The 15,592-nt window shown below is 35.6% G+C and overlaps 1 protein-coding gene across 2 annotated transcripts in view; it reads left to right on the top strand.

Annotated features, from left to right (window-relative positions):
• Positions 1-15,592, top strand: part of LOC136043721 (solute carrier family 35 member E2B-like) — a gene marked incomplete at its 3' end in the record, with an annotated part of 43,737 nt that overhangs the window by 1,732 nt on the left and 26,413 nt on the right. The window contains 2 exon segments of one of the 2 annotated variants that reach the window (XM_065728626.1): positions 11,685-11,852; positions 15,263-15,356. In XM_065728626.1, the coding sequence (XP_065584698.1) occupies positions 11,687-11,852; positions 15,263-15,356 (260 nt within the window). 2 annotated transcript variants of the gene reach the window in all.

The raw sequence follows: 15,592 nt of genomic DNA, 5'->3' as shown, positions 1-15,592 counted from the left end.
TAACTGATGTAGCAAATGAACTAAATAGGCACTTTGCTTCAGTTTTCACTTGTGAACCAGAAGGCCCCCTGCCAAACTGCCTGGGCTATGAAGCCCCCACAATGATGGAGCAAGTCAGCATCAACCCCTCAAACGGCTTCAAAATCTTGACACAAATAAATCGGCTGGACCAGATCACTTGCACCCAAGACTGCTGAAGGAACTGGCAACCATCATCGCAGGACCACTGTCTGACCTATTCCAAAAGTCTATTAATGCCAAATCTGTCCCATCTGATTGGAAAACTGCTTTTGTGACCCCAATATTCAAAAAAGGCAGCAGACTTAAAGCAGAAAACTACAGACCTATAAGTCTCATATCAGTAGTCGCAAAAATCCTTGAAAGAGTGGTCAATGATGCAATACTGGAACATTTGAAAGTCAACAATATCCTATCCCCTAATCAGCATGGGTTTCAACCAGGAAAGTCAGTTGAAACAAACTTACTGGAAACATATGACATCATTACAGATTTGCTTGATAAAGGATTGCCAGTGGACCTAGTTTTACTAGACTTTGCTAAGGCCTTTGATAAAGTCCCACACAAAAGGCTAAGAGAAAAGCTTACTGCTGCCCAGTTACACCCCAACCTGGTTGATTGGCTTATGGACTTCCTGTCAGGACGAACCCAGAGTGTCAGGCTATTTGGTGTTGGAGGTGAAAAGGTCTTTTCCGAGCCCTGTGATGTCATCAGTGGAGTACTGCAGGGAACTGTTCTTGGTCCTACACTGTTCAACATCTACATCAACGATATATTCAGCGAGGTGGAAAACAACTTGTCTCTCTATGCTGACGACTCAAAGCTATTTGGAGCAGTGAATGTAAAATCCCTGCAAACAGATGTCCAGAAAATCCAGCTGTGGGCAGACAAATGGCTCTTATCATTCAATATAAGCAAGTGCAGCAAGCTACACTTTGGATCCTCAAACCCATGCGCCCAATACCATATGCATGAACATGCCTCCAACTCCGATTCACCCATCAAGACCAGCACAGAGGAACGCGACCTTGGGGTCATTGTTGACAGCCTTCTCAAGTTCCATGCCAACACCATCAAGAGCGTGTCCCAGGCCAACACAAACTTAGGTCTGATCAAAAGAACAGTTACCAGCAGATCCCCACTAGTTTTCCTGAAACTTTACAAGGCACTAGTCAGACCCGTTTTGGATTTTGGCATGTGCGCTGCCTTCCCAACATACAAAGGAGATGTCAGGCTAATTGAGGGAGTCCAGAGGAGAGCAACCAAGGCCATCACAAACCTTGGAGACAAACCTTATCAAGATCGTTTACGGGCTCTCAACCTCCCTACCCTCATGTACAGGCGCAACTGTAGCGACATGATGATGACCCGCAAATTGCTGAACTCATCATATGCCAAGATCCTGCCCATCCACCCAGGCCCCCCACAGTGCACCAGAGGACACTCAAAGAAGCTGTTCAAGCAGTCAGTCAGAACCAGGGCCAGAAAAAGTTTCTTCACCAACAGAGTCATCAACCCCTGGAATGAACTGTGTGAAGCAACAGTCTCAGCCCCCACCCCCGAAGCATTCAAGAAGGCACTGGATAAAGAGTGGGCCACAAAAGACTGGAAGTATGAGTGGGACATTCCGTCCTGCTCATACCTGCTATGAGACATCACCGATTCAACTCAGGAGCATTCAACAGATCTACAGATCTTAATTTGCTCCGAAGTGCAAATTAAGGTAATTAAGATAACAAAGTGTTGATATTTTAGCCAAAACATGAAAATTCTGTCTGAACTACTTTTAGACTAAATTCTAACAGTGTTTGGCTCTAGCTTTCATAGTTCTTTGGGAAGGGAATTTATAGATACTCTATGCTAACAATTAAATAAGACTTACTGAGGGATTGTCTCAACTGTGCAAGGATCTCTGAGTGCTATAATCTATATTCTTATTGTGTTGACAATTATTCCTCTGTTTATGCCTGCATTGAAGAAATGCAAAGTTATCCACTTCAGTTAAAAAAAAAAAAGAAAACAAGACACCAAAATTCAGTTGGGTCAATGGACAAAACAAGACAACCTACTATCAGTAGTCATGCTAAACAAGACCTGGGTTTGTCAGTTGATAAAGAGTTAAATTTACAACTTTCAAGCTGCTCAACTATAAAAAATCCATCCCAAATACTTTTCAACTGGATATCTGTTCAAGAACAAGATGACATGATCAATTCAAGAAGCATGCCAACTCAAGACCACATAGTAAATTCTTATCTAAATGGATGAAGAGTCTATGGAACATGCAAGACCAGTGTATAGTCTCTTCTAATGAGTTATTCAAATATCATTTAACAAGGAATTATGCAACAAGCCTTGGCAATTAGTTTGGGGCTCATCTTGCTAGTCAGCATGCTAACTTCACTGATGAGTGACCATCCTATTGCTGGCAAGTCATATTTACAGTAACAAAATACAAGAAAAGATTTTTGAGCTTCACACATTTGGTCAATCTCTATTTATGAGGTTTCAAAGATATGCAAATATATTTCTAAATTTGGGAAAAAGAACCATTAACATGACCTAAAGATCTACTGAAATAACATTTTCATTTTTGTAATTAAAGCCAAAGAAAAAGAGACTGAAGACCAAAAATTAAGGTGTTTTTGTTTTTGCCAACATTCCAATAGATATCTGTCAAGTAGGTGAATTTCTAAGACTTAGAAATCAGAAGGTTGATATATTAGCTTGTCAATACATTCCCTGAGTATATTTTTGGCACTTGATTTATTACTGAAAGTCACACTTTTAAGCACATTCATTGGCTTCTGAAATAGGTAATAAATAGTGCCTAGTAGTCTCTAGTTAATAAGAGCTGACTGAACAGATACTAGCCCACAGCTCAAAAACAGAATCATTATATGAAAGACACATTCATTTTCTAGATCCAAAGGACTTTATAGACTAATTTGAAAAAGAACTCGTTTTGTGACAGGGGATTGGTACTTGGACAGTGTCTAATTTCATAGAAGTTGCACTAAAATTGTAGACCTTTCCATTACAGGGCTACAAATTAGGTGAACATGCCACTCATGCCCTTTCTAAACAATCTTTATAATTCTAAAATTGGGTTGTTGAGAAGAAAACATGTTAAGAAAGCAAGTCTTACTTCATAATATATAGAATAATTACAGTTTACACACTTTGACTACAGCTCCACTTTACTTTGCCCCCAACCCTACAAATGTTCAAATATAAAGCCTAAATTATGTATTTAGTGTGTGATGTCTGGTTTTGATTTCTTCACAGTTGATTTAATTCATAGGTACATGGTTGGAAAAAGAGTAAGGCATTGGCAGAATACACAGGAATTCTGAGGAAAATGACTACTAGCCTATATTCAGAAAAAGTAAAAAAAAGTCATCAATTGATGTCATCAAAGCCTGATTCATAGCTCAGCAATAGATTAAATGTTAAAAAATAGTTTCTTCAACTGAAAGTAAGGAGCAACATTAAAACTTCAAATTAACAGAAATTATGGCATATATGAGGAGGTTTGTCCCCTCGTCAATGCCTTGCTCTCTATGCTAGAGTCTGAACTTTGTTACAATTCTTTAAGAATGACCCCTGGATCACAAATGGTGTAATAAGAATAAATAGCTCTTTTGAAAGTACTGAGAAAACAGTGTAAAGAGCAAGGCATTGACAAGGGGGTGAACCCTCTCATATATCATGAAAAGAGAAACCCAATGCAACAGCACAAACACATTAAAAAAAAAGAGACAGAAGGAGAAAAGGAAGACTGTTTTCCTAAATTAGTGATTAATATAGACCAGCACTTGAATGAGGCCTTAACCCTACTCATCCATACAATCACATAGGTCAAACAGCATAGCCAAACACAATCAACCATAAAGAATAATCCATGGACAGGCAGTCATGTCGTCAATAAGTATAAGTCGTCATTTACCAAACAATAGAAAAAATAATAAAGACAAATAATTCAGAGGCAACAACCCAACACAAGGGCTCATCAGGAGAATACACTGGCCTATAGGGTTTCGCCACTTTAAATTCTCTACCCAGCCAAGTGTTGTGGCTACCACAGAATATCCATGACATCCTCATGTCAGGTATCACCCCCAAAATACATGCCTATGAAAAAAAAACGGCAAATGTAAAACAACCAAGTAACACCAAAACAAGCTTATCCTGTTAATACATCCCTCTTTTTAGCAACAATAGGTAAACTAAATTTCTCATCGTTTTTTAAATAATGCTGGAAAATCTGGTGTTGAATGCTGAAAAATTATCTTTCCCCCATGGAAAGATCCTCCCACGTAACCTTCTCCCCTCCCCTCCCCCCTATTAGAAAAACCTTCCTTGAAAATGTATGAATGCTTCCCAATAACCAATACTACATGTAAACAATGGGCAAAGTTCACTACTTGCAACCCTTCCTCCATTGGCATGGGGGATTAAGTCATTCTCAAAGACATATTAGATTTTTCAACTATGTTGAATAAAATGGCTGTCTCAAAATTTTGATCACGTGACTTTTGGAAAACAATGAGCATGGGAGAAGGCTTAGTTGCCCTCCAATTTTTTGGTCACTTAAAAAGGGAAGAAAAAAAAGACATACATCCACAATCTTTCTTGTGGCAAAAAATATGAAATTTCACATTTTTGCAGATAGGAGCATAAAACCTCTTCAGTAGGGTTCTCTTACATGCTGAATCTTATGGTGTGGTTTTCATTAAGATTCTATGACTTCTAGGGGATGTTTCCCCCTTTTTTCGAAAATAAGGCAAATATTCTCAGGCTTTTAACTTTTGATTGGTATGACTAAACTTGATGAAACTTATATGTTTGAAGTCAAACAGTTTGTGGTAACAAACTGTAGTAAGGAGCGACCTGGCTCAATAGTAACCAAAACTCTAAAAATGGAATTTTGATACCAATAGTCATACCAATAGTCATAATACTCCCTAAAAGTCCTAGAATCTTAACGAAAATGACACCATCAGATTCAGCGTATCAGAGAACCCTATTGTAGAAGTTTCAAGCTCCTATCTACAAAAATGTGGAGTTTTGTATTTTTTGCCAGAAGGCAGATCACAGATGTGTGTTTATTTGGTTTTTTTTCCCCAGGGGTGATCGTATCGATCCAGTCGTCCTAGAATGTCGCGAGAGGGCTCATTCTAACTGAAATGAAAAGTTCTAGTGCCCTTTGTAAGTGACCAAAAAATTGGAGGGCACCTAGGCCCCCTCCCACACTAATTATTTTCCCAGTCAACGGATGAAAATTCTGAGATAGCCATTTTATTCAGCGTAGTCAAAAAACCTTATAACTATGTCTTTGGCAACCACTCACTCCCCCACAGTCCTTGTTGGAGGGGCTACAAGTTACAAACTTTGACCAGGGTTTACATATAGTAATGGTTATTGGGAAGTGTACAGACGTTTTCAGGGGATTTTTTGGTTTGGGGAAGGGTTGAGAAGAGGGGGATATATTGGGGGAACTTGCCATTGAGGAATTTGTCATGGGGGAAGAAAATTTCCATGAAGGGAGCACAGGATTTTCTAGCATTAATTAAAAAAAAGTATGAAAAAGTTTTTTCAACTGGAAGTAAGGAGCAGCATTAAAACTTAAAACGAACAGAAATTATTACGCATATGAGGGGCTCACCTCCTCCTAATACTTTGCTCTTTACGCTAAAGTATTTTCAGTAATTTCAACTATTAGTAATTATTCAACTATCATTCTATGGCTTTTGTGATTCAGGGGTCATTCTTAATGAATTGGGACCAAAATTCAAGGTTTAGTGTAAAGAGCGAGGTACTGACGAGGGCGTGAACTCCCTCATATATGTAATAAAAACATGAGAACACAAAAGTTCGTTACGTAAGCTAATTTATAAGCTACGCATGTCTTTTACTAATACAAACATTCGTAAAAAAAGTTTCAAGTTCTAGTTGTCATTTTAAGTAACTAAAAAATCTGAGGGCAACTAGGCTTCCTCCCCCACTCCTTTTTTTCTCAAAATCATTTGACCAAAACTATGAGAAAGCCATTTAGCCAAAAAAAAAAATGCAAATTTGGCTTTAATTATTCCTCTGCAGAGAGCCAAAATCAAAACATGCATTGATTCAAAAACGTTCAGACATTAAATAAAAAAAAACAAGATTTTTTAACTGAAAGTAAGGAGTGACATTAAAACTTAAAACGAACAGAAATTACTTCGTATATGAAAGGGGATGATTCCTCTTCAACGTTCCGCTCTTTACGCTAAAGTTTTTTACTGTTTTAAAAAGTAGAAATTGAGAGAAAGAGTCAAACTTTAGCGTAAAGAGCGGGGCTTTGATGAGGATTCGGCCCCTTTCACATACGAAGTAATTTCTGTTCGTTTTAAGTTTCAATGTCGCTCCTTACTTTCAGTTAAAAAATCTTGTTTTTTTTAATCACCATAAAAATCTGATTCTTTTGCTGTATCTATTGGTATAAAAATTTCGTTTTTTAGTGTTTCAGTTACTACTGAGTTGGGTCACTCCTTAGTTACAGTTTGTAACCACAATCTGTTTGAAAGGTCTCCAAATTTGTTGAAATAGCCTATATTGATTAATTTGTATCTTTGCAAAACATGGAAAGAAGGTTCCTAACAGTGGATATGATGCAAGTCTAGATAGTTTTAGATGGTTGAAGCTAGGTTAGTAGATGTTTGAAACTGGACTAGTTAAGCTTGGCAGAATGCAAGCTAGATGATTTTTTCTTGTAAGATATGTTCCTTTTCTTATAAGAAAACTTAACCAAAATTTGCTATTATATTCTAGCCCCTTTAAATAAAACTAGGGCAAAACTCCCCGGTATGTAGATAGTGTGTAATCTTGGACAAATATCTTGAATAAAATGTAAGTCTCCATATATACAGACAACCTTTACAGCCTAGTATATTTAGTCACGATTATCTTGCATTTTAATTAGATTAAACCTGTCCAAGATTAAGTCAGTTTGTTATTTAGATACTTTTTTCTTACTTTGATGTCCTCTTTCCAACATTATGCAGTATTTTTCAAGATTTTGCTCAAAATTTTCCTATGTGGTTAAGATTAACTTTCATTTAAAACATTCAGTATTGTAGGCCCATATGGCTAAAATATCCTAGCTAATCACATTCTCATTTATTTGAACATATCACATATCCATTTGGACATATGGTATGATAGAGATTTTATATTGATTCAAATGTTACAGTGCTGATTAGCTGTCTAACTACAGAGTATTTCATATTGGTCTTGGTAAAATTCTAGATGAGAGGCATATGTCTATTTTGGAAAGTAATTGAGAAAGGTAATGTAGACTCTCAGCAATGAATCTAGAGCCTCACCAGTCTGCTGGGAAGGTACTTTGAAGTGTGAATCTCCAACCCCTCCCCTTTCAAAGCACAATGACCACTGATGACCTTTTACTGTCTTTTTTTTAAATATGGAATCTTGAGAAATACATAGAGTGCTTCAATGAAGCACAAGGAAAATGTCTTGAGCCTCAAACCTTTACTCAATCCCAATATGTAAGGTTATGAATAATTGAAAATTTACCATTTTTTTAATTTAGTTGCTTTTCCATGAAGGTGAAAGCTGGATGCAAATCATGCATCAACACTAACCTTTATTATAGCACTATATTTGTTCAGTAAAAAGATGTCTTTTATTTCAAACAGCTCTCAACTCTCTTAGAATCCCTTTTTCCAAGTTTAAGCCATGTCAATACTTCAGCTAAGAGGTCTTTGTAGTGTGTTAGTCACCATTAATGTCCTAAAGACAGCAGTTTAATTTCAAGTTTGCGGCATCGAAGTCTTCTTGATAATGATAAACAAAGAGATAGGATGTCCTCTACCTCTAGAGTCACTTAAACTACCATGCTTTTTGTATTTGCATTTTTAGATGTGTATTCCCAGAGATTCAACATTCTTTTTCAGCTCACTCTTAATAAATTAATAACTTCACCAAAGTAGCCATTGATATCAAACCCTTGCATACCTAGTCCTTATGCTACTTTTGCAGTGGTAACTGACCTAGTAAAGAACCCTTTTTCTGCCCCAAAGAAAGTTCCCGTTTCCAGGAGTGGTAACTGTTATTCACTTTTAACTTGACAATAAGTTTTAATCTTGAAATTTTTCTTTCAGAATTAAATAATAGCCTCAAACCTTCAGAAAATTGCTTCAGATTGGAAAGTACGCCACTAGAAATGCCATGACCTAAAATCTTTCATTAGAGGTTTATAGCCCCCTCTTAAAACCAAAAACTGACAGTATCATTATGTCTCAGTTTTTCAACCCCATGCTGTTAGGTAGTATTAGATTGCTATACTTACGTAATACCATATGGTATTTTTCTCTGGGCCTAGACTACGAAATGGGGGGTTTCATGTTCAAGTCTAATACTTGAGGTTTTTTTGCAAATGGTGTCAAATCAAGTAAGACATGAACAGCTCCTTTCTTCAGAAGTAAAGTACCCTTCCCATTGTCAATCAAAACCACGATTGTGAAACAAGAATGTTGTTTCGAGTTACGAAACTTCTCTTGTGAACCAGAAAGGGCTGGATAAAAGAGTGAAAGAGAACAATGGAAGCTTGCAGAAAAAGAGCAAAAAAAGTAAATTCTCAATGAACTTTTTTGAGAAAGCAAGGAATAAAGGGCCTTGAAAGGTCATTACAATAAAGAACTAAGCTGCTGGGTACAAGGAGCCAGCTAATGACAAGATATTTGAAGAATCCAGAAATGAGCTGAAAATGGGCATTGAAAAGGAAGACCCAATTGAAATTCAGTTTGCCCAAACCATATTGGATGGGCCACTTTTGTTGCACACCAAACAGAAAAAGGAATCAGCAGCTATAGAAAGTACTCGGGTACTTATATGCAAAAAAAAGCAGTTGCTGATAACTGCGCTTTTGAAGGTCTAAAAAATGAAAAGTCAAAGCCAGTAAAAACAGCAAACAAAAACAAACCATGATTTTGAAATGGTGTGGTCTTGTGGTGATTTTCAGGTCATTAATCAAAGTACTGACCTTTGTATTCTTTAAGTTTTGCACCTTTATAGTTGAAAATCAAGGGAAAAAAGAAACATGGGAAGATTCATATGGAAAGCCAAGGGGTTGAATCACCTTGATATTATCCATTTTTTTCCAGATGATGATGAAACTCCATTGCTGACTGTCCTGGTTTCAAATTGATGAAAAATGGTTTGAATATTGAATATGACACTGATGGTATCATTTATACAGTAAATGGTCCCATTGGTCCTTTTTTGGTGTCAAGAAGGTTCCTAAAGCTCCCCTTTTCTGCCAAAAAGTCCCTATTTTGACTTCCTAAACCTGCGGCAGCCCTGTTTCTCCTAATGCATTTATTGTTACCATTACAAATCCCATTTTGAGTCCTTGAAGATGTCCTTAAAGTTCTTGAAAGGGCTCCTTATTATTATAATTTTTACTATTGTTGTTTTGCTTATAAAACTAAAGTCCAATACTTATCAATATTTCATTGTCGTCTATTACAAGTGTATATATTGTTTTCAACCAAACATAATAAACTTGACAATCTATAAGTCTTTTAGTTTACCATTTTAAAAGTAGGATACCTCATGAACTTAAATATTGCAGATTACATTTGCTTTCAGATTACAAAGTTGATATAGAAAAAAAAGAACGAAATTAATTGAAAAGCCAATAATAGCTTACAGAAAATGAGCCAAATAACATATTGCTTTCAAGCAAGGAAGTTAAGTTTAGTGACAAATTTACTGTATTTCAGGAATAAAAAATAAAAAAAAATACCATCAATTCTCTGTTTTTGGTCCCTCTAAATATAAAATAACAGTTGCTTCTCAGCACCCATTTTGATGTTAGGTAATAGCAATAGGATATGCTCAAGACTTTTTTTTGTTTTTTGTTTTTGCGCCATAAGCCAATTTGTGATCAGAAATAAGTGTACAAAAGCGGAAATATATAAAAATATCTGGCCATATGGGTGGGGGGACCTGGACATACCTATACCATATGTATTCTGTGGTAGGCACAACACTTGACTGGGTAGAGAATTTAAAGTGCCGAAACCCTATAGGCAAGTGTATTCTCCTGATGAGCCCTTGTGTTGGGTTGTTGCCTCAAAATTTTTTGTCTTTACTGTTTTTATTGTTTGGTAAATGACGACTTATACTTATTGACGACATGACTGCCTGTCTTTGGATTATTCTTTATGGTTGATTGTGTATGGCTATGCTATTTGACCTATGTGATTGTATTGATGAGTAGGGTAAAGGCCTCATTCAAGTGCTGGTCTATATTAATCACTAATTTAGGAAAACAGTCTTCCTTTTCTTCTTCTGTTTTTTTTTTTTTTTTTTTTTTTTTTTTTTTTTTTTTTTTTTTTTTTTTTTTTTTTAATGTGTTTGTGCTGTTGCATTGGTGATTTTTCTTTTCGTTATATATATATATATATATATATATATATATATATATATATATATATATATATATATATATATATATATATAAAACATGTTTTATCTGATTTCAGTCTTACAACACAAATTTAGTGACACCAAATGTACTTGAAAAAAAGAGAATAGAAACAACTGTTTTAGGACTCAAATTGGAATTTATGATGATAGCAGTTATTTATTTGGAAAGGGCATAATAACTAACGAATTAATTAAAATATCTTTCAATTTATAATAGAGTCCTATGCTTAACTCATTTTTTTTTTCAATTGGCATCATGGATTAACAAGAAATAAATACAAAAACAATGGTTTTTGTATTTTCTAAACAAGAAACTTTCTAAACATGAAATAAAAACAATGGTTAACAAGAAGTAAATACAAAAACGATGAAAAGGCCAAACTCAGCATTTTTTTTTTTTTTTAAGTTCTTGGTTTTACCCTGACATTATGGGGAATGGCTTGTATACAATTGCAAAAGTAGCAATTATTGTGATTTTAAAAAGGCACTGATAACCAAATAAATTTTTTTTCTATCTTTTTCTGTGATGCAGCATCCTTTTTTTTATTGATGTGAAAGTTTGATTAAATATTAAAGAAAATAGTCCACAAAAAGTGATTATTCGTTCTTTATTTATAATGATGTACCATAAGACTGACAATACAACTAAAAACACTTAAGATTAGTGTGAGGGACCCTGTCGTCCAAAAAAAAAAATTAAGATGAAATGTAAAATGATGAAATGAAAGTTTTATGAAAATGAAATGTAACAGCTGATGAAAATGAAATGAAAATGAGTAGGTGATGAAAATGTATTGAACTTTTAGGATAGGGTGCAATGGCATATTAATTGCACTTTTTTATAGATTTATGATGTTTATGAGTATAACTGTACACAAGGAGAGGGATTACCTACAACCTATGATTGGTGTGAAGAAACCTTTCCCCCCAAGACACACATGGAGATTTTAAAAATCTATGTCGGAAAGAGTACTTTATATACTTTGGTGTACTTTAAGTGTACTGTAAATAGGGAACTATTTTAAAACTCTGTCTTAAAAAATAATCTGATAACCAGCCCCCTCCACCTTATGAGGGTGGGAAGCATGTGCAAATGTGTTCATAAAGCATACATCATTGCACACAAATCATAGTGTTTATCATCTGTCTACTTTAATGTATTCTTTTTTCAGGAATGTCTTCAAATGATATAGAAAAACTAGATACTAGTTCTAGGAAAGATGGGCTTCGAAATCCAAGAGCAGTACTTCTGCTTGTTTTGTGGTATATATTCAGTGGATGTACACTGATCATGAATAAGTATGTATTGACCTACATGGGAGTACATCCTATTCTCTCTGGTAAGAATATTTTTCCTATTATAAACACCGTATTATTGTACGTCGGGGGCGCCAACCTGACACGTTTTATGCCAAAAGAACACGTTCTCACGTATCAGGACACAACAACATAAAATGGCAAAAAAGTGACACATTTCAGAAGTTTGGGACATAAAAGGGCAAAAAGGAGCAAATTTTGTAAATTTTTGACACAAACGAAATTTTTCCCAACTGGTTTCATATTTTGTCACTTTTCACCAAAGTAGTAACTTCTTTTGAGCTTCCAAGTTTTGTCAGAGATGTCGTAAGTAAAGGATTTTCTTCAAAGTAAGGAATTTACATACTTATATGAGTTTTGTGCTTTCACACTTAGTCATCTTGTTTGAATGTTTCTGATGAATTTTTTCGTTTTCGTTATGTTTAATGTTAACTGGCCGCTTTAAATATGTTTACAAAGCATCTTGTGGTCAATAGTATAACTGGTAAAAAAAAAAAAAAATCTCCAGTTTTGAGATTCAAGATGGACACATTTTAGCTAAAAATTATACATCCACAGTAGAGTTCATTTTTCGTTGAAGAATGGTTGCTTTTGAAAGTTTGTGCAAAAAAAAAATGTATTCTTGCACAGTACAATAGGGTAAAATTTATGCATCTGGGCTTAGATTTGATTGTAGGCTGTTATATTACTTATGCATGACGGTTTATCTTATGATCTGGGCTTGAATGTGTGGGGGCATGTATGTATGTATACTGGGTATGTATGTATCTGGGCTTAGATTTGATTGTAGGCTGTTGTATTGTTTATTGTGCATCATGGTTTATTTATGATCTGGGCTTGTATGTATTGGGCCATGTATGTATGTATACTGGGTATGTATGTATCTGGGCTTAGATTAGATTGTAGGCTGTTATATTGTTTATTGTGCATGACAGTTTATTCTGGGCTGGTTTTCGGTAGGTAATGGGTGATTTTAGGTAGCCTATCGTTTTGTTTGCTGTTTTTTTCGGAGGGGGAGGGATCTTAGCTATAAAGGCTTATTGATGGAATGTTATGTCTCATTTGTCTTTTATTGTTTTGCTTAGTGTTTTATAAATCTATCTATGTATCAAAGTAACAAGAGGTTATAGTTAGGAAAAGGACAGTAAATTTGTTTGGCAGTGCTGAAGGAGAATATGGCATACCTACTTTTTACTCCATCACTGCTGTTTGTTGATTTTTGTTTGGGGTTTGACTGCGTGGCATAAGAATGTGCTTATAATCTGCTCAAAATTAGAAAAAAAGAGCTGGTTTTTCTTTCCTTTTTTACACCAGGTAACTCTTATGCAGGTATGTGCTTAATACACAATGGTTATAATATTTCTCTTAGCTGACCATTTTTTACCAAAAAATAAAAAAAAAACCTTGAAAATGTATCATCCAGTCACCAAAGAAAAAAAAACAGTTACCAATACATTTAAGTGATAAGAAATCGAGGGGGGTTAATAAGGCCGGTTTCTAAGAAGATTGAAGAATTTTGTAGTCTGTATCCCACAGTTATAGGAAAAGAAAAATTGCGTGAAGCAATAAAACTGCTAAATTGGGAGATCTTAGACGTTAATATATGAATGGCTACATTATCAATATCCTTGACTACCCCTCAACTATATGTTGAGAAACTATCTATTAAGTAATTCCAATACCAGTGCAAGAAAATGGTCTGAACAATACCAGAATTTTGGTATAAACTTGTAGGCAAAATAATGAGTGTTTTACAGTTAGGAGGGGGTGAATGGGGTGTGTAGGATCCTCACAGGCCGACTTTATACCTCCAAATTGGATGGTAAGATGTCGAGCTCGAGGTGAGCTCAAACTTTCTCAACGCCACAAAAGAGGAGCTGCTGCTCCTCTAGCTCATCGAGCTAAACTTCAAATATCTTTTCAGGTCATTTTCCGTGATATCATGCCACTCAGGTATTAATGACTCGGAGCCAGAAACACGTGACAACAGTTTCACAATCTCATAATGGTCCTGTTATTTTTGTCTCCTATTTCGTAACATGTATCATGCCTCTCAGCCGTTGATGGCTCAGAGTCAGAAAAACGCGACAGGAGTTCGACAATCTTGAATCTTTATGATGGTCCTCTGATTTTTCGCTCCCCTGTGACGTTATTCAGCTGCATGATATAATGCTTCTCAGCTGTTTAGAGCCAGAACTACGTGACGACAGTTTGTCAATCTTGAAGCTTTATGATGGATGATCCATTTATTTTATGTTCCTTATTATTTGTTAAAAGAATTCGTCTTCATACGAAAAGACAATTACGGAGCACTACAGAGAAAAAAGAAGCAAAACATCACTTACACAACTATGACAGCGTAACTAGAGTTGAAGAAGTCGGCTCCATGCATGTCTTGAGATCTTTTGGTTGAGTTTCTCCATAAGTTTAGTAGCGGTTATGGAAGGATCTGCTATGTGAAGACCATTGATGAGTTTTGAATTGCGTGTCCAAATGGGATGTCCATCTCAATACATTTTTTTGTGACACGGAAGGAAGTGGCGCGGATTTTCAGTTTACTGGCAATTGTAAGATTCTTCTTATAGGGTACAATGTAGAGGATTTAGTAGAGAGCAACAGTGCTATACAGCGTTGCAAGATAACGGTGATTGAAACGAAACTTAGCAGACACTGTGGAAACATATGAAGCTGATATGCGGCGTGTGGTACCTTCTAGTAGGAGATGACGATTGTGAGAAATTGTATTTCCAGTGGGAATACCAAAGTAAACTCTTTAGTCAGAAGGGCAGGTATTGGAATTCCCTAGTACAATTTCATGAGGAAGTAGGCCTTTCCAGTTAAACAGCCCAGTTAAAAAGCACTACGTCAGACTTTTCAATGTTAAATTCAAGACCAGATTTTAAGTATTCTGCATTTTCACAGATTTGGAGTAAACGATTGTCAAAATGGGGATTACATTTGGAAAGTTTTGTATTCTGCACCCAACGAGCTGAAATGATTTGTATAAAGAAATTGATTTGATCAGTAATCAAGCAGTAAAACTGTCTTTTTTATGGTGACTTAGGTCAATAACTCAATAGCTGTAACTATTACAAAGTCAATAACTATTACTCATAATTGTAATTGCAACATTGCTGCTTTTTATAAAGTTATTTTTTTCTTTCAGACAAGAAGTCATGAGAATATAAACACTTTCAAATATATTTGGAAAAATTGTGATGCCGCCTTTTCTGGTTTGGGACATATTTTCAAAATTTGAACTTTATTTTGGTATAGCTGTAAATCCCGATCCGCTTTATTCCTTCTTGGATTTGATATTGTCTTTAATTTTGCTTTACTAAGCTTATGATTTAAATTTGTAAGATATATTATTGTATTTTTTTTGCAGCTATGGGCCAAGTATTCATGTGTTTTTTTGGTGGAATTTTTATAGGCCAGTTTTCTTGTGGTTTGTTCCGTGGCAATCAATTTAAGACAATCAGGTCGAAGAATTTTTATCGATCCATGCTATTTCTCGGATCATTAAGGTAAGATTGTCTCCAATATCTGTAAAGTCATCATGTTGAACAGAGGTGCACATAGCTCTGACCCTATGGGGGGCATCTGAGAATTTTTCTAGGGAGGGGGCGCTATCCTAAGATGAATCTGAAAGGCCCCCGGCAGCTAAAACTGAAACTTATGGTCTATATGGGCTTTTCACAACTACAGGGAAAATACTCAGAATGTTGAAATAAAAACTTAGAAAATACACAGAAGACGAGCT

The sequence above is a fragment of the Artemia franciscana genome, unplaced genomic scaffold (genome assembly GCF_032884065.1).
Source record: "Artemia franciscana unplaced genomic scaffold, ASM3288406v1 Scaffold_867, whole genome shotgun sequence".
NCBI lineage: Eukaryota > Metazoa > Arthropoda > Branchiopoda > Anostraca > Artemiidae > Artemia > Artemia franciscana.
This window is presented reverse-complemented; position numbering and strand designations above follow the sequence as displayed.